At 39.6% G+C, this 27,979-nt stretch overlaps 2 protein-coding genes and 1 long non-coding RNA gene across 6 annotated transcripts; 2 read left to right on the top strand and 1 right to left on the bottom strand.

Annotated features, from left to right (window-relative positions):
- Positions 1–9,534: 9,534 nt before the first annotated feature.
- On the top strand, positions 9,535–10,788 carry LOC149719833 (uncharacterized). Its single transcript, XR_016380409.1, has 4 exons — positions 9,535–9,724; positions 10,259–10,349; positions 10,444–10,558; positions 10,665–10,788. It is a non-coding gene; the product is annotated as an uncharacterized LOC149719833 (long non-coding RNA).
- An 8,744-nt stretch (positions 10,789–19,532) lies between these two features.
- On the top strand, positions 19,533–21,689 carry LOC149719832 (uncharacterized). The gene is made up of 3 exons (XM_089862169.1): positions 19,533–20,249; positions 20,305–21,612; positions 21,657–21,689. Exons 1-3 carry the CDS (start codon positions 19,533–19,535, stop codon positions 21,687–21,689), a joined length of 2,058 nt encoding a protein of 685 aa, XP_089718295.1.
- A 4,201-nt stretch (positions 21,690–25,890) lies between these two features.
- On the bottom strand, positions 25,891–27,412 carry LOC149719831 (uncharacterized). Of its 4 annotated transcripts, none has more exons than XM_089857919.1 (3): positions 27,282–27,412; positions 26,532–27,223; positions 25,891–26,377 (listed from the first exon to the last, which is right to left on the bottom strand). In XM_089857919.1, the coding sequence occupies exons 2-3, from the start codon at positions 27,025–27,027 to the stop codon at positions 25,941–25,943; spliced, it is 933 nt and encodes a 310-aa protein (XP_089714045.1). In that variant the 5' UTR covers positions 27,028–27,223; positions 27,282–27,412; the 3' UTR covers positions 25,891–25,940. The 4 variants fall into 4 exon arrangements, 3 of the variants coding, with proteins under 3 accessions (XP_089714045.1, XP_089714053.1, XP_089714062.1); XM_089857927.1 differs by lacking the exon at positions 27,282–27,412 and having other exon boundaries at positions 25,891–26,080; positions 26,265–26,377; positions 26,532–27,136; XR_016376213.1 differs by lacking the exon at positions 27,282–27,412 and having other exon boundaries at positions 26,052–26,080; positions 26,265–26,377; positions 26,536–27,136.
- Between the last annotated feature and the right edge of the window lie 567 nt (positions 27,413–27,979).

Raw genomic sequence — 27,979 nt, 5'->3', positions numbered from 1 at the left:
CGTCTTCATTATACTTTGTTTTGAAAATCCATTTTGACTTGACTGGTTTTCGATCTTTTGGTCTAGGGACAAATTCAAATGTGCTATTTTTCATTAGATTTCCCGCTTCTTCGAGCATAGCCGATTTCCACTCTTTGGCGTCCTTTGAATTTAGGGCTTCCCAACTTGTAGTAGGATCGATTCGTTTTTCAACTTTGACAGTGTGATTACTGGTATGTTCTTCATCCATGACATAATCTTGAGTCCACTTTGGCGGTATTACCTGTCTTCCCGATCGTGTTCGAGTCTCGCGTTGTAAGTGTCTCTGTTCGTCGTTATCAAGTTGGTCTTGATTTGGTGCTTCTGCTTCGGCTCTTGCTTCTGGCTGTCCTTGATTTTCTACCTCGGCTCTTGCTTGTGGCTGTTCTTGGTTTTCTACCTCGGCTCTTTCTGGTAGCCTTTCTTGATCCGGTACTTCATCTTGAAACGGGATTGTTACTTCTAAATCAGACCACAAACTGTTTTCGGGGTTTTGTTCAGTATGTGTGGCTTCAGCACGTTCTATTTTCATTGGGAATATAGTTTCTTCAAATTGAACGTCTCTACTGATGAACACTTCATCAGTATTAGAGTTCCATAGCTTGTACGCTTTTGCGTGTGTATCATATCCAATCATAATGCAAGCGATTCCCTTAGGTGATAGTTTGGAAGCTCTTTTGTTATTTACTGCCCATGCTCGGCATCCGAATATTCTGATGTGGCTAATGTTTATAGCCTTTCTTTTCCACAATTCCAAAGGCGTTTTCCCTTTGTTTGCCTCCGTCGGGCATCGATTGCGTATGTAGGCAGCAACTGTCACTGCATCAGCCCAAAAATGTGTTGGCAAACCCGACTGCAAAAGAAGACATCTTGCTGAATCCAGTAGGGTTTGATTTGGCCGTTCGGCAATTCCGTTTTGTTGAGGGGTTCCAGAAATTGTTAATTGTCTGTCTATTCCCAGTCTTGATAATTCCGCTTTGAATGAGTTACTCATGTACTCGCCCCCGTTATCACTCCGTAACATGACGATTCTTTTGTCCTGGTAATTCTCTACTTTTCTTCGAAATATATCGAATTTCTCTTCCACTTCGTTTTTGCGTTTCATCACATACACTTCAGTATACCTTGAATAATCATCAATAAATGTCACAAAGTATTTATTCCCTCCTTTTGACACGGGGCTAATTGGGCCAACAACATCTGTGTGAATCAGTCTCAGAGGATAGTCTTCCCTTGAAATACTCTTTTTGGGAAACGGTTTGCTTCTCAACTTTCCTTCTAAGCAAACATCGCATTTCTTGTCATTTCTATTTGATTCGTGTACTTCTATGCTTATTGTATCTGCTCTGGCCAACTGTTCTACTGTAGCGAAATGTAAATGTCCGAGTCTTTGATGCCATAATTCTTTACTATTTGATATCGCTTTGTTTACTGATTTCTCTATTTCTCGCTCTGTATTCGGTACTTCTTGTAAATAATACAGTTTTCCTTTCCTTTTACCTTAGCTATGATCTTTCCTTGTTTCTTAATAAGTAGGTTTTCATTCTGCAATGTCATGTCAATTCCCTTTTCAGTTATTTGACTAGCAGACAACAAATTTCCCCTTAATTTGGGTACGTAAAGGGAGTTAGTTAGCTTGAGTGTATATCCTCCACATTCTTCCGACAGCATAATTTCCACATCTCCTTTACCCATTGAAATAAGTTGTCCTCCACCTGCTACGTAAACAAGAGATTCTTCTTCTTGGAAAGTGATAAACTTGTCCATGCATGACGTCATATGGTCAGTGGCGCCGCTGTCAATGACCCATAACATTTCTTTGCACGCGTTCAATTGCCTTGTCACAGCTAACGCTTCATATCGAGCTTGACATGCTCGTTTCTTACTGGTTTCAGTATTTATGGCGCACGCAGCTTCTTGTTTCTTATAATGCGGCATAGGTTCTTCTTTGTCGCAATTCCGTCCAATATGCCCGAATTCTTGACATTTATTACAGCGCAAGTTAGCGTGTACTTTATCTTCCTCTTTCGATTCATACTGTCCAGATTTTGTTTCATTGGTCTATAATTTGACCTACTTCTTCCTCTGTAATATGAACCTCTGTATCCTCTATTCCAACCTTGTGTTGCTAAGGCTTGTGGGCTCTCAAAATCTTTGCCACTTGATTCGTGATACTTTGTTTTGTTAACTTCAATACGTCGTTCTTCTTCAATCAATTTTGCCTTTAGAGTCTTCATATTTAAGTCCATTTTGTCATTCGGTAAGCTTCTAGCCAGAAATTCGTACTCTTTTGGCAAACCCAAAATCGCAAAACCCGCTAACATGACTTCTTGAAACTGAAAACCTGAGTTTTTCACCTTGTGATACAGTGAATTTCTTCTCGTAAGAGAGTCTCCGATTGACTCTTCAGTTTTCTTTTCAGTATTGACAAATTCCTTCAATAAAAGTAATCCATGCATTGTATCGTAACTAGTGTGAATGCTTGATAGTGTGTCCCACACTTCCTTAGCCGTTCCACATTCCGATATATCATCTAGGCTTTCATCGTTGACAATCAAATATAGTATGGACTTAGCTTTGTTATCACGTGCATTCTGAGCATCTGTTATATCTTCCTCCTCTTCATATCCAGGGTCGATAACTTCCCAACACCCTTTTGTTTCCAACAAGCCTTGGGCTCGCATATACCAATGTCTATAGTTCTTGGAGTTTAACTTTTCTATTTTATACTCATCTCCCATGTTTGCTTGTTGTTGATATATTCAAAATTTGACGTAAGGCTCCGAGTGCGAACCTTGTTTCGTTCTACTCTAGCCGACTCCGAGTGCGAACCTTTGTTTCGTTCTACTCTAGCCTTGGCTCCAGTGAGGTAATATTATTTTCAACGAAATTCCTACGCGCTTCTCTCCTACGGAGTATTTACTTTAATTTTTCGATACTTTAGCGCAGTGGAAGCGTGCTGGGCCCATAACCTGTTATTAGTTATTGTAGGATAGGTCGAATAATAATAATACGTTTCTTAACCATATAAAGAGTTGTTTTTAATAACATAAAGAGGACAAGTCAAGTGACTAAACAAAAAAGGTTTTACATGTAATAGTTTGTAGAGATGGCGCTACTGGCGCTACATAGTAGTTAGGAAGCTTAAACCCGCGAAGTTTTGACACGATGCATATCAATGCCTAACACTAATAGCAAATGACAAAAGCTTTCATACTCTTACCGAAATCGAATCAAACGAGCAAGTTAACGAACCAGAACCTGAAGATCTAATTTTAATAAATAGCGTAAGCTCTACTCAAAGTGCTTATTTTGATGGCGACCTGTCTTCCAAAAGTCCTTTTGTAAAATACACAAGAAATGGGTCTACCACGATTATTAAAAAACCACGGCACTGTGGTTACTGCACGAGCCCGATAGGCTGTTCAACGATCGGTCCATAAGGGTTCGTTGCCCTTCGGTCAGAAATGATCATAACTATGCAGAATCAAAAGACTGTGGTATACGCAAAATATCCTTAATCAATGTGGGCGATTTTTGCGCATTTTCCTTAAAAGGCGAATATTATTTAGGCCGGATGCTACAGTTTTCCTATTTGCAAGGAAAGTCTAAATTTGACCGTACTTACTGTAGCGCGTACGTTAACATAAAACCTCCCCCTAAAAGGTCAGTCGGTGTTCTGTGTAACTGGTTTGTTTTAACAGATAAATCGGACAGATGCCTTTTTAAATTATCAGTTAAAACGTCATTTATGGACTTCAAAAATTAAATATGTACTGTCTCGCGCAACCTCTTGGAATTCACCAATGAAGGCATTTCTATTCCAGTAGAAGTCTTAACACTAGTCAAAGAATTGCAGTGAGTTGAACTTCACGGTCATCATTGGTCATGAGGTGTTACATTCTTTTTCAAATTCAAATAGAAATGTGTATTTTAATATTGAAATTTTTTAATTTACTCTCCCTTGATATTCCTAAGTACTGAGAATTAGTCGTGTAACGATTAGATGAAAAGTTAAAATAATTGAAATTTGTCATACCACATGAATTTGTTAAAGTCAATAATCTAAATAAAATCTAAGATAGATTAAAACAACCCCATATGTTTCGGAACGTTGATTTTCATTCATATAATAACTATAAGTTCATCTAAGAGGATGATTAGCTTATGGAATATTTGAATCATTCAAATCGAATTGTAATTAACGAACCTTGTTAAATGAAGAAAATCATATACATAAGCAAGGCACACATATATTACTAAAATCATCAATATATCAGTCAAATCCATATCGTCTTCCTAATCACATAATATTAAGAACATATGACTAAGTCATTTAAATCATCAAAGTTAACAAAATCATTTAAATCATCAAAATTAACAAAATCATTCGAATCATCATAATCAACTAAATCATTCAAATCAACTAAATCATTCAAATCAACTAAATCATTCAAATCAACTACATCATTCAAATCAACTAAATCATTCAAGTCAACTAAATCATTCAAGTCAACTAAATCATTCAAATCAATTAAATCATTCAAATCAACTAAATCAAACAAATCAACTAAATCATACAAATCAACCAAATCAAACAAATTATCCAAATCCCTACCAAATCCATGAAATCGATTTCAAATAATCCAAATCAACTAAATCATCCAAATCTTTCAAATCATCCAAATCAACTAAATCTTGCAAATCTCTACCAAATCAACTGAATCATTCAAATCTCTACCAAATCAACTGAATCATTCAAATCTCTACCAAATCAACTAAATCATTCAAATCTCTACCAAATCAACTAAATCATTCAAATCTCTACCAAATCAACTAAATCATTCAAATCTCTACCAAATCAACTAAATCATTCAAATCTCTACCAAATCAACTAAATCATTCAAATCTCTACCAAATCAGAGTTACCTAAAGAAATAGTTATGTCAGAGCTAACCGAAGAAATGGTTATTTTATGCCTTTGGCAGTATAAAATTTTTCTTTCGTCAATGAAGGGAGGGAGAGTGAACGTGAGAGAATTGTGGTGAGGTGATATTTTTCGTTCGTGTATTTTAAAAGGATGGGGATTATAATAGTATGTTTAAGCATTGCATTTAATTGTACAGGTAAGGTTAAGCTTTGTGAATTGTGGTTTACGTTTGCTCGACGATGGTCCTATATTTTTCTGGGTGGCAGAAGACAAGTTCCCGTAATAGCAACCGCGATTCCATAAAACAGTGGTGTTGTTCAAAACTGCTTTTTTCGTAATAGCGATTGCTGTTTTGGGACAATTCTTAACCCTTACCTATTAAGTAGAACAAGATGATCATAAACTAACCTAACCTTATCTGACCTAATACTATTCGGGTCAAGCTAGTCTTTTTGTACAAGCATTTGAGTAGTAACAATAAGAATAACTTTGTAGAAAATATCCGATAGCTGCTTAAATGTCATGATTATTTTTCTTTTTGCTAATTTTGACTCAAAAGTTTTCATGTTGGTAATTTACTAACTAGTAGTTCAATAAAAATCAAAAAAATCAAATAAATCAATAAAAATCAAAGAAATCAACAACCCTGCTTCTCGGTTGTACTGCTGTAAAGCGAGGAACACACATGCGTAAAAGTTCGACAGAAACGTAAACTGAAACGTAAACGTACAAACAACTTCGACGTAAACGTACTAGAATAGAGAGTTGAAATTGTCTCAACTTTTTCCGTCGTATAACATTTTACGCTAAGCTCCAGCCAATCAGATGCTCGGATCCGTACGATTTTTTTGGCAAAAATGGAAGAGAAAAAAAGCAGATCGTAGAAGAGCGCTGATTTGGGGCAATTTTAGGGAAGGTTAGAAGTTTTCCATATCTTTTTGACAAGTTTTTTTTTATTTTAATGATATGATTTTCGAACAAACCATTGGTGTGGAAATCCCTTCATAGATAAAGCCTAGATGATGGTGTCGCCCCATATCACCCAATCTCATTTGTCCCAATCAGAAGAATTTAACCCAAATCATGTATTCCTGATTCACCCAAATGTATTTCTCCCAATTCCCGTTTGCCACAAAAGGCGATAACACAGGAATTTGGCACTAATAACATACCCGTTTTATTAATTCGTATTTTCCATTAAAAAAGCAATATTTTAAAATTATTATATAAGAGACTGTTGATCAGTGTAATTTATTAAATATGGAAGTCGAATGGCTGAAAACTTCGAAAGGAAAATATGCCCCGTAATTCTGAGGTTAGGTTAGGTCTGGTTTGGTTAGGTTAGGTTAGGTTAGGTTAGGTTGGGTTAGGTTAGGTTAGGTTAGGTTAGGTTAGGTTAGGCTAGGTTAGATTAGGTTAGGTTAGGTTAGGTTAGGTTAGGTTAGGCTAGGTTAGGTTAGGCTAGGCTAGGCTAGGTTAGGTTAGGTTAGGTTAGGTTAGGTTAGGTTAGGGTAGGTTAGGGTAGGTTAGGGTAGGTTAGGCTAGGTTAGGTTAGTAATATTTTATAAATCATTTAACTATGGTACGCCTTTTCCAAAATATTGATGTTTAGCTTCATTTACTTCTCAAATAATAAGTTAATTGGGATAGGCGATCTGGGAATTGGGTTGAATGGGAATTGGGTAAATGGGAATTGGGTGTTTTTAATTGGGTGAAATGGGGGGTAACCTCGATGATTATTATTATTATTATTGATCACGTGATTTTTGAGCTACATAATATTCCTCAGTTTCCTCTCCCTATTATAAATTCTCTCTGCCCTGATTGATATCGTTATGCAGACTTTCAATTTCCCTCCAAAATATTTTTCTCTTATATTTCCCTGGCCTTATAGGTCCATTTTCAATTTCTCTGACTTTTCCGGCTATTCCAGGTAGTGCACGAGCCCTAGCGAACCTTTTTTAATCAAGGACTTTAGTTTCACGTGTTCTTAAATAGCATTTTCCAATTTCCTAAATAATGTTTTGTTTTTCTGTGTTTTATGAATGTAGAGCCATTAATCTAGTTGAAAATGGTCTCATGACACGTGATATTGAAAGGAGTTCGGAAAACTATCATCGTTGCCTCCAAAATATGGATGAAGAGGGAGTTATCCAAATCCAACTTGGCCATGTGTTTGGCATCTTTATTTTTTACTTTAGTGGACTGTTCTGCGCGTGTGTTTTCTTTGTGGAAATAGAATGTAAAAGAAAATTGTTGCGAAACGGTCGCTGTAATTAAAAAAATCCGATCAGGGATTTTCTTCTTATACCAAATCCGAATCAAAATCTCTATGCCCCATATATATCAGTTTTTTGCAAAAATTCCAATCATAACCAAACTTAATTTCAAATTGCAACAGCCATATTAATGCATGTATTCTGTATAAAGCAACGGCTTTTTTGTATACAAATTTGTCTTGGAAAATGCTCCACCCCAAAACATCCCAATCCACAAACTTTCAACCGATTATACTGATGTATATAAATTAGTTCATTACATCCATTGAAAGAACTGTACATTTTTAGATTAAGTCAGTGGATTTCTTGGAAAACGGCGAAGTGAAAACTTAGCTAATATCATGCAAGTTTAATAAAATATCAGTCGGTATAGTTAAAGGAAAAGTTCAGATAAGATAAAATTATACCTTAAAAGAACGGTGTTTTTCTAAATATAAATGGAAAAATATATAAAAATAAATCAACTCTTATTCTACAAGTCAAAAAGCATTTTATCAAAGGAAAGCTTCAGTTAACATAACATTATACCTTTAATAGAACGGTCTTTTGCTAAATATAAAAGGAAATAGCTTGAATAAAAAATTAAATGATCTGTTATTACAAAATAATTAACATTTAATTAGTCTTAAAAACGAGAACTACTGCGCCACCCACCATTGCTTTAGTGGCGTCTGCTAAATCGAACCATTTACCCATACGGGATTGGTCGAATTCTCACAGGGCAAGGTAGGTAAGGGTTTATTTATTATCATGGCGGCGGATTGGAAAAATCTTTCTTAGTACGCGCCTACTACTTATGAGTAACACTCGTGCAAATTTTCAGCCTTTTTGAATTGCGCGCAGACTGTAGCACTACGGTCTATGAAAGTATTGATTGAGATTAAATATACAAAGGTATGTTTCATGTACTTGAACTAATATAGCTGACCGTGTTTAACAGTTTTGTTTCTTTTATAACCTTTAAAACTATAGCTAACATTTAGCATAAGAAATTATTGATTGGCTGTTCTAGGTAGGGTAAGTAAAGGTTTAATTCTATTACTAAATTAGATTGTTTTTCCTTATTACACTTTTTCAAGATTGCGCGGGAGTTTTTCTTCTCCTGACTACACATATATAATTATTTCCGGGAAAATAAGGTAACGCGTTCTTGATTTCTATACGGCTAGTTTTTAGTGAAATTGTTCCAGTGAATTCTTCTTTACCATTTAGTTTCAATGAACAAACTAGTTCTTTCATTTTCTAAAGTTAAACGTTGAGTCATTGAAGAAATGTCGAAATTATTTTCTAAAAACAAATTGGTTTAATTTAGTTAAATTTGTCTTTGCTGAGCTTGGGTGTTTATGGGAATTCTGAAACGTTTTGGGACAGTTGGCCACAATATACCATGTAGTATAACCTAAAACATGAATTGAGGTAAATTCTTTCTTTGAGGTTATAGATTCACAGAATAATCTAGTGATTTCCTTTCTTTTGGGGATAAAACTTAGTGAAAATAGACCAGCTTAAAGGATTTCTTATCTTTCAAGGATCATCAAAACTCTAGGATTAATAATCTAGCAGAGAAATTAATTTGTGTTTGAGAACGTGTCATGATGGTTTTGATCGTTCGTTATATCTTGTGAAATGTTTTCGGTAAAAGCTACAGTAAAAATAGAATTATTCACGCTTTCAATCTATGAGTCAAGTCTGAACACGCGTAGGAAGTCACTAACATCTGTCTGAAAAGAATAATAATTTTGTACCGTTCAACTAAAATGGGTTTGTCAACATTACCAATCATCAATCATACGCTTCTTGCTGCAGTGGGCAAGGTAAGCTCTTAATTAAATATATTTGAAATTAATTGCACTTAGTTATTAATGACTTGATCTTCAAACTACCTACGCATCGAACGATATATCCCCATAAGTTTCCCGATAACCAGGGCTGGAAGGTTTTCTCCAGGGTTAAAAGCGTCCTGGGGAAAAAAAAATCCCAGTGGCGAACTGGTATTTAACTATTCCTTTCAAAAAGAAAGACATGGCGCGTTTTATCGTTTTAGACTTAGTTTTGGAATCTTTTTAGTTTAATTTTGGATAAATGTATCTCTACTATAAATGAGTAAGGAGCGCGTCACTTGGGGTATATTTTTTGATTATTATTGAAATTAACTGTCAATCAATTAATTTTAATTTTAAAAAAACTCTCATTATAGTTAATAGTAATTTAACAAGCTTGGAACATACATAGGATGCCTCATATCTGTGTTCTAAGACAGTTTTGAAAGAGTGGGAAAAGCGCGAACCCTGTTAATAACATGTAGCCTAGCTTTGGTTATAAACCTTTAGGAGTTATTGTAATAAAATGCTGGTGATATCATACGTCTGAAAATAATTTTGTTCAAATAGTGGACACCATGGATTTCCTACAAGAAAAATTAAAATGGTGAAATATTTGCTATACAAGGAGCAATGGTATATCTTTTGGAATATTTTGCGAAAAGACTAAAAATAGGGTATGTTTTTTTAAATAACCAGGGATAGATTTAATTTTAGAAGTAGGAATGGAGAACAGAGTAATCTGGGTGCGCGCCATAGTCCCGGCCCCTTTCCACGGGACGGGGGGGGGGTATGAAAGAAGAGATGGGTCATAAGGACAGAGGTAAAATGGAATTACGTATTTTTCGCCGTACCCGTCAGCAACGTCATAAAAACGAAGTTTAAGTGAGCCAATAAGATAATTTGAACTTTTCGTTAGGTGTTGGAGGGAGGGGCTCTATACTGGGCTATGAGTGGGACTGAAGTAAATACTAACCGTTCTCCATTCCTACTTTTAAAATTAAATCTATCCCTGAAATAACTAACGCCTTGAAAACTTAAAATTTCCCCATAACAATATAAAAAGCGAAAACAAATATTTCAATAGAGTATAATCCGATATTTTTCTAATGTTCAGCTAAACAGCAATCTATTCTATAAAATCTAAGAATTCTATGATTTTCATTACAAAAGCATATTACCCGACTCACAATTTCCAAATTACATTATAGATTTGTTTACGTTGTGGAACCCAACGGGATGAGGGGAAACCGACTTCCAAATGATTCATTTAATGGTATGATTGGAATGGTACACAGAAATGTAAGAGCCATGTCTTCACTTGCCGAGGCAAACTTTATCCATGAAACTGACGAAGTTTAAACGCTGTCGGTCCGTTCACTATGGATTATTTTAGGTTTTCAGTCGTAGATTTCACGAGTCCTCTAAACATGAATTATTTATCAATTCTCGTGGGGAAACAAAGTCACAAGCATCCACTTTTTCCATTTTTAATAGTATTTAATGGAACGGTAAGCAACTTTTCTTAAACTGCCAAAAATGCAAGGGCAAATTTGGCAATGACCTTGTGCACTGAGATACCAAAAATAAACATGTCAGATTTGCTTCTTTTTTCAGTTCTGGCTCGTTCTATTTTTGCTATTACTCGCGTGCATCTCATTCTACGCGATGATTGGTCATAACGCAAATCCGAGGTCAACAGTAAAAAATTGCTTTATAAAGGCATTTATGGTGTTTATGGCGCCCCTGTTAAACACATGTAAGTGGTTAATTTCCGTTATTTAAATTTGACTTTTAATTCAAATTATGGTAAACATATTAAGGTTGTCTGGAGTTCGAAATGGAAGGAAAAAGACGGAGTCAACAAGTTTTAATGACCTATTGGAAATTGGGTTCACGATTCATATGTTTGGCGCTCTCGGCTGTCTTGCTTTCCGCTATAATCGTCACTAAACCAGGAGATTTCATTAAAACATTTAATTATAATGTTTTTATATCTGAGTTTGGCTCTATTTTAAAATCATTAAAACTAATTGAACGAACGGAAAAGTTCAGGTAACATAACAATAGCCTTTAAATAACGGGCTTTTTCTAAATACAAAATGAAAAAAAATGATATCTTATTATAAAATAGTTAGGAATTAATTAGTCTTAAAAACGAGGACTACTGCGCAGCCATTGCTTTAGTGACGTCTGCTAGCCAAAGCCCCTGAATTCTCATAGGATGGGTGAGGTACGGGTTAGAGGTTTGGTTTACCTTAAAACTCCGTTCCTTTAAAGTATCATTTTTCGTTACCTAAACTTTTTCTTTAATTCTTTAAAACAAGAGTATGGCTACGCAAGTGGTCAAGGAGAGGAGGATAAACTTTTTACTTGTTGATCTATACCACTGTAATAAATTTCCGTTTATGCAGTTTAGCAACATACCAGAAGTTAAAAGAATTTGGCGAAAAATTCAAAAAAATCCAGCGGAATCACTCTTGCCATATGAAGTTCTCTTATCGAATGACACGATATCAAAGGTGTTAAGACGAAAAGATTACTTTGAAGATTATACTCTATTCACCTGGAACCAAGATTCTGCATGAGCGATTTAATAGAAAGCAGCTTTGTGGATTTCACTTCACGCCTCTTAGCGATTTTACGACATTCACTGCTCTTGTTTACAATAAATTCTTACCTTCAGACATGAAAGAAACGTTAACATATTTGTGAGTATATTTAAGGGAAGTTTGTAATTGGTAAATGGTAATTGGAAGATACCTGAAGATAAAGTGTATCAGACAACACATTTTCTGGTCACCCTGACTTTCAATTTCCCTGCAAAATATTTTCCCTGATATTTCCCTGACCTTATTGGTCCATTTTCAATTTCCCTGACTTTTCCAGCTATTACAGGTAGTGCACGAACCCTAGCGAACTTTTTTAAGTCGTGGACTTTAGTTTCACGTGTTCTTAAATAGCATTTCCTAATTTCCTAAATAAGGTTTTTCTATGTTTTATGGATGTAGAGCCATTAATCTAGTTGAAAATGGTCTCGTGCCACGTGCTGTTGAAAGGAGTTCGGAAAACGATCACGGTTGCCTCCAAAATCTGGATGAAGAGGGAGTTATCCAAATCGAACTTGATAATGTGTTCGGCATCTTTATTTTTTACTTTAGTGGACTGTTCTGCGCGTGCACCTTTTTTATTGTGGAAATAGAATGTAAAAAAATTGTTGCGAAACGGTCGCTGTAATTAAAAAAATCCGATCAGGAATTTTCTTCTAATACTCAATCAGAAGTTTCATCAAAATCTCTATGCCCCATGTATGTTAATTTCTTGTAAAATTTTGAATCCTTGCAAATGCTTATACTACGCAATTAAAACCAATTTGGCTTATCGATTAAATTTAATTTCAAATTGCGATACTTATATTAATATATATTTTCTGGTCCTTTGTGGGTTTGAAAGAGTCTTAAGAATTGTGTTTAAAAAGGCAATTTTTTGAAGAATTGCGCATAGCAAACGCGTTTCTGTATAATGGAATACTAACCCTATTTTGGCCCAAAATAGCAACGGCGTTTTTAGCCACATCGTAGTATACGATGAGGCTCTTAGTTTGACCCGAGCCGTCGTCGTCGTAGTAGTAGTAGTAGTAGTAGTAGTGGCCGGGGTTGTCGCTTCGTTATCGTTAGATTTTAGCTTAAAAGGAATTCGATAGTTCCTCAAACCACCCATAGGGGTAACTGAGCTTGATTAGAGGTTTTATTTTCATTACAATATTTTTGGGTCGTAGCCGGGATTCGAACCCGGGACGCTCACGCAGCAGCAAGACGCTTTACCACCATACCACGAAGGCTTGACAATACAAGCGAGTTTTCTTCCTTTAATTTATCTCTAAAGGGTCGGGAATGAGGGAGGGCCCTATTTATTTCTGGGGTCGGATACTTATGTATTTTTGGGGTCGGATACTTATGTATTTTTGGGGTCGGATACTTTTGAATTTGTGTCTTTTGGTCTTTATATTTCTTTTCTTTTTATTTGTGTCTTTTGGTCTTTATATTTCTTTTCTTTTTATTTATGTGCTAATTAAATAGATAACAATGGGCAAATTTTTGGAACGGGAGAGTGCTGTATCTTTCGGGTCGAATACTTCTGAATTTGTATCTTTCGGGTCGGATACTTCTGAATTTGTATCTTTCGGGTCGGATACTTCTGAATTTGTATCTTTCGGGTCGGATACTTCTGAATTTGTATCTTTCGGGTCGGATACTTCTGAATTTGTATCTTTCGGGTCGGATACTTCTGAATTTGTATCTTTCGGGTCGGATACTTCTGATTTTGTTTCTTTCGGGTCGGATACTTCTGAATTTGTATCTTTGGGGTCGGATACTTCTGAATTTGTATCTTTGGGGTCGGATACTTCTGAATTTGTATCTTTGGGGTCGGATACTTCTGAATTTGTATCTTTGGGGTCGGATACTTCTGAATTTGTATCTTTGGGGTCGGATACTTCTGAATTTGTATCTTTGGGGTCGGATACTTCTGAATTTGTATCTTTGGGGTCGGATACTTCTGAATTTGTATCTTTGGGGTCGGATACTTCTGAATTTGTATCTTTGGGGTCGGATACTTCTGAATTTGTATCTTTGGGGTCGGATACTTCTGAATTTGTATCTTTGGGGTCGGATACTTCTGAATTTGTATCTTTGGGGTCGTATACTCCACCAGTCTTCATTAAAGTGGAAGTGGCGACTTTAATTCTTAAAATAACCATTAATAATCTAAATCTTTTAAAGCTAAATGGAAAGAAAGGTATTGCTTGTCATATTTCCCCATCCCGCGGGCGCCGCCCTTGACTGGCTGAGTCCCGCTCTGCCTCTACCGGTATTACGGCTTATAGGTAGTTAACATGCGATGACACTACCCTGCCTCTATTTTTATTATGGCTTTTGGGCAAGTTAACATGGGATCACACTACTATATGTCTTTCATTTTCGTTAGCTTTTCGCCAAAAATGAAATCATTGTGAGAGTTGGGCTTATCTAAAGTATTCTCTAAGTTTTTTGAAAACTAAATGGAAATAAAAGGTATGGCTTGTTATATTTCCCCATCCCGCTGGCGCCGGTACGGTCTTGACTGCCTGAGGCTCCGCTCTGCCTCTGCCTGTATTACGGCTTATAGGTAGTTAACATGCGATGAAACTACCCTGCCTCTACCTTTATTATGGCTTTTGGGCAAGTTAACATGAGATAAGGTTTCCTTGAGTTGATATGTTAACCATTTCGTGCTTTTTACGTTGGGAGTTTTCTTAAATCCTCTTCATTTCTCGACTGAAATTTCAATGTCGAGGTGTGTATTTTTCTGTCGGTGAATATTTTTGTGTGTAAAAACGAGAGTTAAGTTACACCGTAAAGTTTTTCTACCTTTTAAAGTGAAAGACTGGCTTAGTGGTTTGTTAATCTGTGAAATATTGGTACAGTGTTTTGTTAATCTGTGAAATATTTCACAGATTAACAAACCACTAAGCCAGTCTTTCACTATAAAAGGTAGAGTTAAGTTACACCGTAAAGTTTTTCTACCTTTTAAAGTGAAAGACTGGCTTAGTGGTTTGTTAATCTGTGAAATATTGGTACAGTGTTTTGTTAATCTGTGAAATATTGGTACAGTGTTTGGTTAATCTGTGAAATATTGGTACAGTGTTTGGTTAATCTGTGAAATATTGGTACAGTGTTTGGTTAATCTGTGAAATATTGGTACAGTGTTTTGTTAATCTGTGAAATATTGGTACAGTGTTTGGTTAATCTGTGAAATATTGGTACAGTGTTTGGTTAATCTGTGAAATATTGGTACAGTGTTTGGTTAATCTGTGAAATATTGGTACAGTGTTTGGTAAATCTGTGAAATATTGGTACAGTGTTTGGTTAATCTGTGAAAGACTGGCACAGTGTTTTGGTTAATCTGTGAAAGACTGGCACAGTGTTTTGGTTAATCTGTGAAAGACGCACAGTGTTTTGGTTAATCTGTGAAAGACTCACAGTGTTTTGGTACCGATTTTGGTTAATCTGTGAAAGACTGGTACAGTGTTTGGTTAATCTGTGACAGATTGGTACAGTGTTTGGTTAATCTGTGAAAGACTGGTACAGTGTTTGGTTAATCTTTGAAGATTTCAAGTAGGATATTTCACTTTTTTATTTCTTATATATCCCATATTCGAAAATAGTTCTTTGTCATAAGCTCATAAAGAAGAATGTCTGGTAGCGAAAAAGGGGACGATGTAGATGATGGTGAGAGAAGTAAGAAGGACAAAGTTAGTGATAAAAAGGGGAGAAATATTGTGGATCCTGAGGTTCGAGCAAAACTAAATGCTAGGCGCAGAGAACTATATAAAATTAAGCGGGAAAAAGAGAAAAATGCCAAAGCAGATGGGCAAGGCCTAGGAGCGGAAACAATTGCGAATGCAGAGGGTAAAGCTAAATTAAATGCTAGACGCAGAGAATTATATAAAATTAAGCGAGAAAAAGAGACGATTGCTAAAGCCGAGGGAGGGCAAGACCCAAAAAGTAACGAGGGAGGGCAAAATGCAAAAAATAGAGAGAGAACTAGAATTTATATGGCGGAGCGAAGGCTAGAACTCGATTTCCGGGAAAAAGACAAAGCCTACGAAACTGAAACAAGGCAAGAGGAAGGAAATAGGAAGAGGTATACAGCTTATATGGATAAGCGAAGGGAAGACCCTCAATTTCTTGAAAAGAAGAGGGCTAAGGTGGCGGAGCGAAGGGAAGACCCTGAACTTCGTGAGAAGGAGAGGGCCAGTATGGTGGAGCGAAGGCAAGACCCTGAATTTCGGGAGAAGGAGAGGGCCAATATGGCGGAACGAAGAGAAGACTCTGAATTTCGGGAGGAGAGGGCCAATATGGCGGAACGAAGGGAAGACCCTGAATTTCGGGAGAAGGAGAGGGCCAATATGGCGGAACGAAGGGAAGACCCTCAATTTCGGGAGAAGGAGAGGGCCAATATGGCGGAACGTAGGAAAGACCCTGAATTTCGGGAGGAGAGGACCAATATGGCGGAACGTAGGGAAGACCCTGAATTTCTGGAGAAGGAGAGGGCCAATAAGGCGGAACGTAGGGACGACCCTGAATTTCGTCATAATGAAAATTTCGCTACCTGCTTTAGGAGGGCTATTAAAAAGGATGACCAATTATATCAAGAATTTTTACCTCTCCGAGTGACGTATGTCACGGAGAGGTATTACACCGGCCGTGTCTGTCTGTCTGTCTGTCTGTCTGTCAGACCCCACGTGACCGCGTTCACAGTTTGCGTATCGGAGCAAACAAATACCCGATTTCCGGAACGCGTTCGCGGTTCACGGAAATTTGGCCATTCATCTACCAACACCAGTCTTTACTAACTGGCTTCTAAGGACCACAATCTGCTAGTCTTTGTCCATCCCACATGGACACTAGTCTGTACTTGCAAGCTTCCAAGCGCAACCATCTTCTCTTCTTCGTCAATTTCACCTTGAAACAAGCTTCTATGCACCACCATCTTCTGTTCTTCGTCAATTCCACATTGACACCAGCTTCTATGCACCACCATCTTCTGTTCTTCATCAATTCCACATTGACACCAGCTTCTATGCACCACCATCTTCAGGTCTTTGTCCATTCCACATGGACGCCAGTCAGTCCATTCTGGCTTCTTTTCCTTCGTCATCGTTTGGTTTCAAGATATACGCGGCGATCGGCTAGGGTTACGAGAAACGTCTAGCCTCCCAATGGCAGGGCTTCCACCATCGGTTCACGCGAATGCGTTTTTATCTATTACTGGTTTCAAGATATACGCGGCGATCGGCTAGTGTTACGATTAACGTCTAGCCTCCCAATGGCAGGGCTTCCAACATCGGTTCACGCGAATGCGTTTATATCTATTATTATAACGGAAACGAATCGTATATATACCCCAAAATTTGAAGAAAGCGGGCAAGAGGGGTACCCTTCACTTTAAACGTCAATATTAGCAAAGTTTCCAAAGATAATAGGAACAACTTTATTTTAAACGATTTAACTATTTTTAAAGTTATTTACTGGCGATTAAAATAATTAATATCATTTATATTTAATTAATTATTTAAGATAAACTTATTTCTTTGAAGTAACACAAGTGAGAGTTTATATAGAACGAGTTATGAAGATTGCATCTGAATCGAAACACTACACGCATATCAAAGTTAATATAAAGCGAGTAGGATGATAAGATCTCTTACAAAACGATAACATTTCCTTTTTGCAGAATATTAAATGGAAATATTTTAAATAATTTTCGGCATTACGATTCTTTTAGTAGTTCTGTAGCTATAAAGCTCTGTTTCATCTCAATATTCCAAGAACATCTTCTGATATTAACATTTCAAATTTGGTGTTTACTTTTTAATTCAGCTTTACTACATTTATATATAGTGTAAATGCAACTTTTAATTTCACTACATAATATGGATTTCAATACTTCGTCTCTCTGTAAGTGTTGAAGCGATTGAGTCAATGAAACAAGATACCCTAGATTTAAACTAGAATTGACCTTGTTTCGTGTCCTCTTACAAGAGGTGTTAACGGTTCAGAGTGAGCCGAAAGTTAAATACACACTTAAGTGATAGATATTAGGTCCTCATTAGACTTATGAGAATACACAGGTAAATGTTAAACGATTAAACCTTTACAAATGGCCTTCGCGATATTCCGCCAATTTGAGCTACGTATATCCGGTTTTCTCATTGGCTGGTGGACCCGTGGACGAAGTAATACTGAAGAACCAACGGCAGCCCATTTCTTCCCCCATTACTAAGCGACAAAAACAACCAATGTAAAGCTTACAGCTCCAAAATGGAGGGGGTTATGAAAATGCGGAGTCAAATCCCGGAAAACGCTAGCGCCATCTAGACAAAATAAGACGTTAGCTGCTTCCCTCGTTAGAACGTTGATTCCCCCACTATCCGGTTTGCTACTATCTGCCGCTAGAAGGCGAATCAACAAGTATTTTTCAACCTTCTCCATCTGCCATCCGTCCTTCAGTATTAGTTCGTCCATGGTGGACCTGTGTTTGGAAAGTAAATTCGTCTCGACTCGGAGAGGTTTATTTTGGTTTCCCAACTTGTTATATTCTGAATCGATTAAAGATGTACCTACGCACAAGTGCGAAATATGTTCTGGACTTTGTTTTAAGAACAGTTCGACCTCAATAAGTTTAGAAACTTTTCAGGCGCGCGTCGGATTGGTTACCAGTGTTTTGACTCCCTTAGTGGAATTGTGCATGCCTTGTCACGCAGCCGTATCGAAAGGGTTGGTTCCAAAATACAGCCCCGTTAATGGCTTTTTTTTCCAGTCGTAAATGAGACTATTACAGGGTTATCTAATCTCGAGCAACGGCTTGTTAGCCCTAGAATTCCTTTCATTCAAATACGATCTCTTGGTTGTGATTCGCAAAAAGGGTTAAAGGGCACCGTTGTTAATGTTCCATGTAACGTGGACACGTCCTGTTCCGTTTTACCAAGGCTGCCTGACAACACACATACAATACAAGTGAAATTAATGCGTCACATGCAGTATCATAACCCATTTTTGTTTGAAACTGTGCGCCCTAAGCATATTTTAGCCGCGCTTAAGGGTTTGCTGCAATCTCATTTTATAAGAAACATTGCAAAACTCTTTCGGAGGACCTCATGAACACGTTGGTGCAAGAAACGGTTGATTTCGTCGTAAACGAAAACGACAGTGAAGCCGCACAAGTGAACGAGACACCCTCAATCGAAGGTGATGGGCAAGTGGACCAGAGTGTCAATGTGCAGGAAATTGATAGTGACGAAGAATGGGTTGAGGAAAAGGAAGAAGAAAGCGTCAATTGTGGAGCCAGAGATTCGTTGCTATTATCAGCTGATGATTTATTGGACACTAATATCACGGTAACCTTTGCACCAGGAGAAGGTAGCCGTCCCGTGTCTTTGCTATACGATGAAGATTGCGAAGAACTGTCCTTTCCTCGAATTTATGGAGGGCAGAAAAGGGACATTAAGGTCAAATGCAGCTATCAAGATATTGTAAAATGGGAATTGCTGTCTTCAGACAGAAGATGCGCTAGTGACGTCACCAATCTATTTTTTAAATGGTTAAAGATTGAGACTATGAAAGTCAGTCAAGCAATTCAAATTTGTTTACGCAAAACTAAGTCTGCTGACGGGCGTGGACTAACAGCGGGGACACTGAGGTTGGAAGGTGGAATTGAATCGCTGCTTCACCATGACGATGGTTTCAGAATACTGGAGCCCCTTCGCAACTCCCCCTCATTTTGGCAACGAAAATCGAGGGACCTTCTGGCCATGGTGAGAAAACTCGGAATTCCTACGTTTTTCCTGACTGTAAGCGCGGCCGAAACCCGATGGCCTGAGTTAATAAATGCGTTGTTGGTAACTGCTGGCAAAGGCTAACGAATAACCAAGACATTGAAGCTATGGCTTTCAAAGATAAAGCCAAGTTGATTCAGGAGGACCCTATTACATGCGCGAGATATTTTGATTACAGATTTCAAGCATTATTAAAGTACCTCAGGAGCAAGGTTGGACCTCTGGGGCTAGTGGTGGACTATTATTATCGAGTTGAGTTTCAACATCGTGGGTCTCCTCATGTGCACAGTGTAATTTGGGTTTCCGGTGCTCCAAAATTAAAACCGGATGGTTCAAACACTGAAGAAGTCGAGACTTTTGTTGAGCGCTTCATTTCTTGCGCCAAATCAGAAAATGAAGATTTGGTCAACCTGGTTCCTCTTCAAACGCACAAACACACAAGAAGGTGCAAGGTGAAACGGGGAGAAGAAACGATTTGTCGTTTTGGAATTCCCTGGCCTCCAATGCCGAGAACATATGTTCACGATCCTGATTTAAGAAATTGGACAGAGGAGTACGGTCAACATATCGCATTGGAATATAAGAAAGTGGAAAAAGCCATAGCGGCTCTGACAACTGAAGATTCTCCTAAAACATTTGAAGAGTTTTTGCGGCCTCTTCAAATGACGGAACGGGTCTATATTGATTGCGTTACGTTAAATCTTAAGAGAAAAACCATTCTCCTGAAGAGATCTCCTCTGGAAGTAAGAGTGAACGCCTACAACAAAGACATTCTTAGATTATGGAGAGCCAATATGGACATTCAATTTGTTCTCGTGCATTATGTACGTCATCGCTTACATTGGAAAATCACAGCGTGGCATTTCCCAATTACTTAAGGAAGCTATGAGAGCCGCTAGGCAGGCGGGCTCTACTGTTAAAGAAAGGCTTAAAGTTATCGCCAACAAGTTTCTCACTGGTCATGAAATTTCCGCCCAAGAAGCGGCGTACTTATGCCTGCAGATAACCGTGTCTAAGTCTAGTAGAGCTACCATCTTTATCAACACAAATATGCCAGAGAAACGAGTTCATATTCTCAAACCAAAGAGTCAGCTTGATGATTTGCCAGAAGATAGTACAGATATTTTTTCGGAAGGCCTAATTGATCGTTACCCTTTAAGGCAAGATGATATGGAATCAGTCTGTTTGGCTGAATTTTCAGCTTGGTATGAATTCAATAAGAAAAAAGGCCGAGGTCAGCAAGTTTCAAGTCTAAACGAAGATGAACGACATGATAGCGAGCCCGAATCTAATGTAGCTTCGGTTTGGATCGCTTTGAACCATGGCCATGAGTTTGTACGCAAACGTACACAGGCAAAAGTCCTCCGATACAGGAATTACAGTATCGAGAAAGATACATTGGATTTCTACAGAGAGCAAATTCTCTTGTTCTATCCTTGGCGCGACGAGGCCATAGATGTTTTGGAAAAAGATTTCAAAGAAGTCTATGAAGCAAATCTGGAACTGATTTCGCGGAAAAGAAAAGGATTTGTAAATGAAACTGGTGAAGCCGACTTTGAAAGAGCGAGGGTAGAATTCCTCGAAAGTGAAGCTCAAGTAGATTTGGCTAATGTGCAACCAATACTGGAGCATGAAGATGAAAGAGATCGCCAATACACCATGGATGATCTAGAATTCGCCGTTCTGGCTTGCGCACGAGATGCAACGGCAGACATCGGACGGGAAATCCCCGATTGCCGTGTCCCAGATTACACAGTCGTGCAAACTGTTCGGATAGTAGAGGACAGTGAGTATGGCAAAATGGTACAGGGTCTAAACGTAAAGCAGAGAGAAGTATTTGGCTACATTCTTGGGCATTTCAAAACTAAGCCCGACCAGTATCTCCGCCTATTTGTCACTGGAGGAGCCGGAGTAGGTAAAAGCGTTCTCATTAACGCCGTTTGCGAGGGCGTCACTAGGTACTTCCACAAACAACCTGGGGCTGATAACTCCAATATTATTGTCTTGAAGTGCGCTTTCACGGGAAAAGCCGGTTTTAACATTGGCGGAACCACTTTGCATACGGCTTTCTCGCTTCCAGTTAGCCAATACGGAGGGCCCATGTTGAGAATGGAATCAGAAACTCTGAACAAAATTAGGGTTGCCTGGAAGGATCTTAAACTGATAATTATTGACGAGATTTCAATGGCAGGAGTAGGGATGTTATTGTTATTGTTATGTTATTGTTGAAGGGGGTGACGCGTCGCCGCGAAGAGCACCGATAGCAAGGGTATATTGTGCGCCCCGAGCTGGTTAGACTGCGAAGAGTCCTGTCGCCCCGATGAATCGGAGAATCCGATTGGCCGAGACAGTAGAGAACTGGTGAGGTTCCATAGTATGCATATCAAAATGCTCAAACCTCATGGCTGCGAGGTAGTCGCAGCTGCAGAGGATATGGGAGGAGGTTTCCTCTACCTCCCGGCAGAACCTACAGAGTGGGTCATCAACGATGCCCAATAAGTGCAGGTGTCTATTCAGCCGGCAGTGTCCAGTGAGGAGACTGGTGACCAGCCTAATTTTGCTTTTGGTGAGGGCAAGCAGTTCCTTTGCCCTAGTGATAGAAGGACCCGGGACAAACTCCTTGGCTTGTCTCTGCCTATCCATGTCAAGCCAGAGCTGCAGTTGAAGTGCAGACATCCGGCAGTGAATCCTATGGCGAATGATGCCATGGGGGATGGGAACCGCAGGCTCAGGTCCGAAGAACTTCGCCTCAGCCCCCCTTTTGGCATACATATCAGCCCTCTCATTGCCCAGGTATCCGCAGTGCCCTGGCACCCACAACAATTGAACCTTGTTGCGGGCAGCCAAAGAGCCCAGCAGATCCAGACAGCTGAGAACCAGTCTAGAATCGACAAGGCACTGATTTAGTGCCTTGAGGACGGCCTGACTATCCGAATAAATCTGAATCGTCCGTCCGCGGTAGTTTTTCTTGTTGCAGAAATCCGCGCATAAACTAATGGCCATGATTTCCGCTTGGAAAACACTGGCAAAGTTGCCAAGGCTCTCGTAAAAACCAAACTTCTTGGTCAAGCAGTAGACCCCGGCACCAATACCAGAGTCCGTCTTAGAGCCGTCCGTGAACCAGACGGACTCCCCCCCAGTTCCAAGGACTGGGGTAGTCTCCCAAGTAGCGCGACTGGGAAAGTGCTCGCTGAAGGGCTTGTCGAAGTGGTATGATATAACAGACTTATCTGAGACCATCTTTAAAACCTGTCCAAAGAAGGAAATATCGTTGAAGAGGTCATTGGTCCTTTTCCCGGTAAACGGTATAAGGACAGTCTTGTTGGGATTGACGGTCAGGTTAACTCCCCTACACCATTCCTCAACATCATGCAGGACGGATTTCATCAGTGCAGCGATAGTCACAGGGAACCTCCCTGTAACAATCACTGCGATGTCATCCGCATAGCCAAAACAGTGACACCCCCCCTCCCCGAGTCGACCCAGCAGCTCATCCACCACCAGGCACCAAAGAAGAGGGGAAAGAACCCCTCCCTGAGGACAGCCACGGTCGGTGGAGATCTCCAAGGATTCCCCGAGAAGAGACGCCGTCACCCTACGATGCGTGAGCATGGATTTAATCCAACGACACAAAGTGTCGTCAATACCAAACCGCTCCGTAGCGCGAAGGATAACTTCACTAGAGACCCTATCAAAGGCTCCCTCAATATCAAGGAAGATGGCCAAAGACATCTCCTTGAACTCGATGGCCCTATCAAGGCAGTTCAAGATGCCATGAAGCGCCGTCTCTGTAGACTTGCCTTTCTGATAGGCAAACTGAAAAGTGGACAGGGGTGTGTGGGAAAGAACACCATCCCGAAAATACCTGTCCACCAATTTCTCTAAAGTCTTTAGGAAGAAAGAGGTAAGACAGATAGGTCTAAATGCTTAGCCTCAAGATAGCTCGTCTTCCCAGGTTTGGGAATAAAGATAACCTTCGAGCGCTTCCTGATATCTGCCCTTACAAAAATGTTCTTAAGAATTCCATAAGAAAATTTCTTAGGCAAACATAAAGAAACGTCTTAAGAAATCGTAAGGAAAATTGCGGAAAATTGGCCCCTTTTTCCATAGAAAAACATAGAAATTCCAAAAGTATTCCTAAAGAAATTCCAAAAGTATTCCTAAAGAAATTCCAAAAGTATTCCTAAAGAAATTCCAAAAGTATTCCTAAAGAAATTCCAAAAGTATTCCTAAAGAAATTCCAAAAGTATTCCTAAAGAAATTCCAAAAGTATTCCTAAAGAAATTCCAAAAGTATTCCTAAAGAAATTCCATAAGTATTCCTAAAGACATTCCAAAAGTATTACTAAAGAAGTTCCAAAAGTATTCCTAAAGAAATTCCAAAAGTATTCCTAAAGAAATTCCAAATGTATTCGGACTCTCGCGGGTCAGAATAGGGGAAACGCCGAAGCAGGGCGAATCACAACCAATCACAAGAGAGGGGAGGATGGGTCGGGTGAGTTTTTTTAAAACAAGAAATTCAACGGTCCGCCGACCTCTTTACAGTCCCTTTAAGAATTTTCTTGGGATATATCTTAGGAATTTTCTTGGGAAATATCTTAGGAATTTTCATGGGAAATATAGGGAAGATAATGGGGTAAATTAAGTTAGCCCTCTAGAAACGATGATAGTTCTCACATGCAGAACCATATCCCAATGCAGGGAGTGCAGTTCTTATATGCTGAACAACACACCTTATAGTGCGGGCAGTTCTCGCATGCAGTGCGAAACTGCTTATAAAGTCAGTCATTAGTCGACCTAAAAACATCCGAAAACGGCAGAAAGTTTTAACTTTGTGCATATATATGGGGTACTAAGTGGGTTTTGGAGGCTTCAATCGCCAAGCAGTAGATAAAGATGTTGTTGTTAACTATAATAATGTATTTTCACTGAGAGTTTTTTGAGTACCAGAAACGCGTTTAACCAAATTTTATCTACAATATTTTTTAAAAAAATATTTATTTTGGACTCTAATTACGCTCGAAATAAAGATAGAACTGTCACAAAAGAATTAATTTTAGGTTAATTTTACTTTTCAAAAGCGAAAGTTTCGACTGCCAGCTTATACTCCCTGTAAATCTAAACATCACGATTTTTACTACGCGTATTTTACTTTTAATTTAATTTAACCTTTGCATAAACACCTCACGGATTATTAAAGGCAAAATACAAAAATGGGTAAATATGATAAACCATTTCAGCACTTGCTGAGCCTTAGCTACGGGACAAGCCTTCGTGAAACGTTTTTAATTTTTTAGCCATCAAGTCGGTTTCCATGCAGGAAAACTTTAGCTAAACAATTTGGGTAAAAATATTTTCAGATAATTATATGTAAAGCATAATTGCAAATATATCTGGCCCTTTGAAATTCATGTCTAGAATTCTTAACGAATTTCATTGGAATATAAACCCCAGACCTTCTTTGGAAACTTATCTCAAGATTTCATTAAGAATTTCGTTGGAAAATATTCCATAGACGTTCTTTGGAAATTTATCTCAATAATTCCTATCGAATTTCTTTCGGAAATTAACCCTAGACTTTCTTTGGAAATGTATCTCAAGAATTCCTTAAGAATTTCGTTGAAAAATATTCCATATACGTTCTTTGGAAATTTACCTCTAGAATTCCTAAAGAATTTCTTTGGAAAATATTCGTTATACTTTCTTTGGAAATTAATATCTAGAGTTCCTTAAGAGTCTCTTTGGAAAATAAACCTTATACATTCTTTGAAAATTTACCTCTAGAATTCCTAAAGAATTTCTTTGGAAAATATTCGTTATACCTTCTTTGGAAATTAATCTCTAGAATTCCTAAAGAATTTCTTTGGAAAACATTCGTTATATCTTCTTTGGAAATTAATCTCTAGAAGTCCTAAAGAGTTTCTTTGGAAAATAAACCTTATACCTTCTTTGGAAATTTATCTCTAGAATTCCTAAAGAATTTCTTTGGAAAATAATCTCAAGACATTCTTTGGACATTTGTCTCAAGACTTCTTTAGGAAATTCCAAAGAAAGTCTTTGGGAATTGATTCTTTAGAAAATGATCCCAAGGCCTCCATAGGGTTCCAAAGAATGGCCTTTGGAATTCTTAAGAACATTTTTGTAAGGGTGGAATATGCGCCAGAGCAATGCTGGCTCTGAATATCCTGCACAGATAAGGGCCAATGGCGTCTATGCCTTCCTGGAGGAGGGCGGGAAAGACACCATCTGGGCCAGGCGACTTATAGGGTTGAAACGAGTTTACAGGCCACTTAAGTCTAGAGTATGTAACTATCTTATTGGCGATGCCCCAGACCACCCTGTGTGCTCTCCGAAAGAGCACGGGGCGAGCGTCGGTGCTTGTGAGGTCAAAAGCCTTGGAGTCCGGAAAGTGTACCTTGAGCATATGCTTAAGAGTATCAGTCCCTGACTTGGTAAACTCACCTTCTGCCACCTTGATGGTGCTGAGCTGGTGAGTGTTATCATGAGCCAGGATCTTCATGATCTTGGCAGTAGCGGGGGAATCAGAGATGCTACCGCAGAAGTTCCTCCAGGAGTTCCTTTTGGCCACCCGGATGGCTTTATTATACTTGTTGAGGGTCTGTCTATAAATAGTCCAGTCCCCAGTCCTCTTAGCCCTATTAAAGAGTTTACGAGTAAGCTTGCGAAGCTTGCCAAGTTCCGTATTCCACCAAGGAACGAGCCTCGGCCGGCTGGCAGGCTTCGCCGGACAGTTGTGGTGGTAGGAATTGATAATGGCTTGTTGCATGAGATCAACTGCCAAATCAAATTCCAGCACCGAGGAAAGCTTTGGAGCACTACCTCTGAGTAGGAGGCAAAGTTCCTCCCTGTAGCCGGACCAATCGGTCCGACGGGGGTTGCGCAGTTCCGTCTTAACCGAAGTTGACTTGACCGCGACCGAGAAGCAGATGTGCCTATGGTCCGAAAGAGACGGTTCATTAGACACATGCCAATTAGAGATCGACAGACTGATATTGTCTGTGGCCAGGGTGACATCAATGACCTCTTTTCTGTTAGAAGTAACGAAGGTTGGCTCATTGTGCCTGTTGAGAATATGCAGGTTCGTACCGACCAGATATTCAAGTAGTTCATCACCACGTCTGTTGCAGTCACTACTGCCCCACGTGACATGGTGGGCATTGGCATCACAGTCCAAAATGAGCCTGTCCCCCTGCCTCTCACATCGGTCGACAAGAACGACAACCTCCTGTGGTGGCGGGGAACCCGTGGCATCATGGGGAAAGTAAGCAGACGCCATGATAAGGCCAGTTGCCACTCCAGAAGAGGAGGGCATTACCTTAATCACAGCAGTATCCCTAGTGAGGTAGTTCGGAAGCGGAAGGATGTCAAGACCCTTCCTGGTCAGAACACACGCCCTGGGGTTGGGTGAGGTAAAGTCATAAGAGATATTACCTGCATTCTTTAAACCAAGGATTTTGCCATTATGAATCCAAGGTTCCTGAATGAGGGCCACATCCAGGCCCTCTAAGGCAAACCTCCGGCATAGAACTGCCGAGGCTGCTTTGCAGTGATGCAGGTTAATCTGGATCACCTTGATGCTCATGTCTTAGGAAGAGAGGCGGCCCCGGCTACTTGCTTGGCGGTAGCGCGGAGTCCCGATCCAGGACCGGTATCTCCTTCGCCTCCACCAACAGCACCCTCGGCCCCCAACTCCATCCCAGTCACAGGAGCGTAGGTCTTCTCGGTATCAGAGTCTTTCAAAAAGTCGGACTCTGTCCCGAGGTCTATGTCTGAGCCATCTGGAAAGGATGGCTCTAAATTAATACCAGCAATATTTGCTGCCAGCTCCCCACTCACGCTGGCTGCAGTATTGCCTTCTTCTTCAGAAGCCTCAGAGGCATTCTGGAGAGGGTCCTTTGGCGCATTCAGGACTTTAAATGTCCCGACATCCACACCAGTAAGACCCTCGAAGCCGGCCTCCTTGATGGCCTCCATGGAGGAGCCATCAATTAGGAAGATCCAGCGTCTGGTGCTCTTCTCGTCGAACGACTTCAGGCACCGCCAACAGTCGGTCAGAAACCTGCCGTTGTAGGCCTTCAATCGCCGGAGAAGAGCCGCCGGATCAGTGGTGCGACGGTCCTTGGTCCGGAAGGACACCTTGAACGGCTTCGGGAGTTCACAGGCCTTCATCACTGAAAGCCGTGTTCCCCCTATGGCACGCTCATTATGGTGTAGCACCTTCACGAGCCATTCACTGGTCGCAAAATCCCCACATGAGTAGATCAAGGCCCCAGCCATGATGTGGAAATTGAGAGGACGCGGCAGCGAGCTTCCCGAAGAAAGCTCAGCGTCCAGTGCGTCAAGTATAGCGGCCTGGATGGGAACGACGTCCTCCTCCGTGACCGCATTAGTCGGATAGCCATCTTTAACGATGGCCATCTTGACAATACTGGCGACGTCGCAGTAAGACTTGGTCTTCTTTGACGCCGCAGCTTGTAAGCTAGGCGAGGGATCAGGGTCCTCCGCCCTAGCTCTCTTTCCAGAAAGGGTGGTAG

Source organism: Phalangium opilio, unplaced genomic scaffold (genome assembly GCF_054372755.1).
Source record: "Phalangium opilio isolate 3A_F unplaced genomic scaffold, DU_Popi_V2 ptg000002l_1, whole genome shotgun sequence".
NCBI lineage: Eukaryota > Metazoa > Arthropoda > Arachnida > Opiliones > Phalangiidae > Phalangium > Phalangium opilio.
This window is presented reverse-complemented; position numbering and strand designations above follow the sequence as displayed.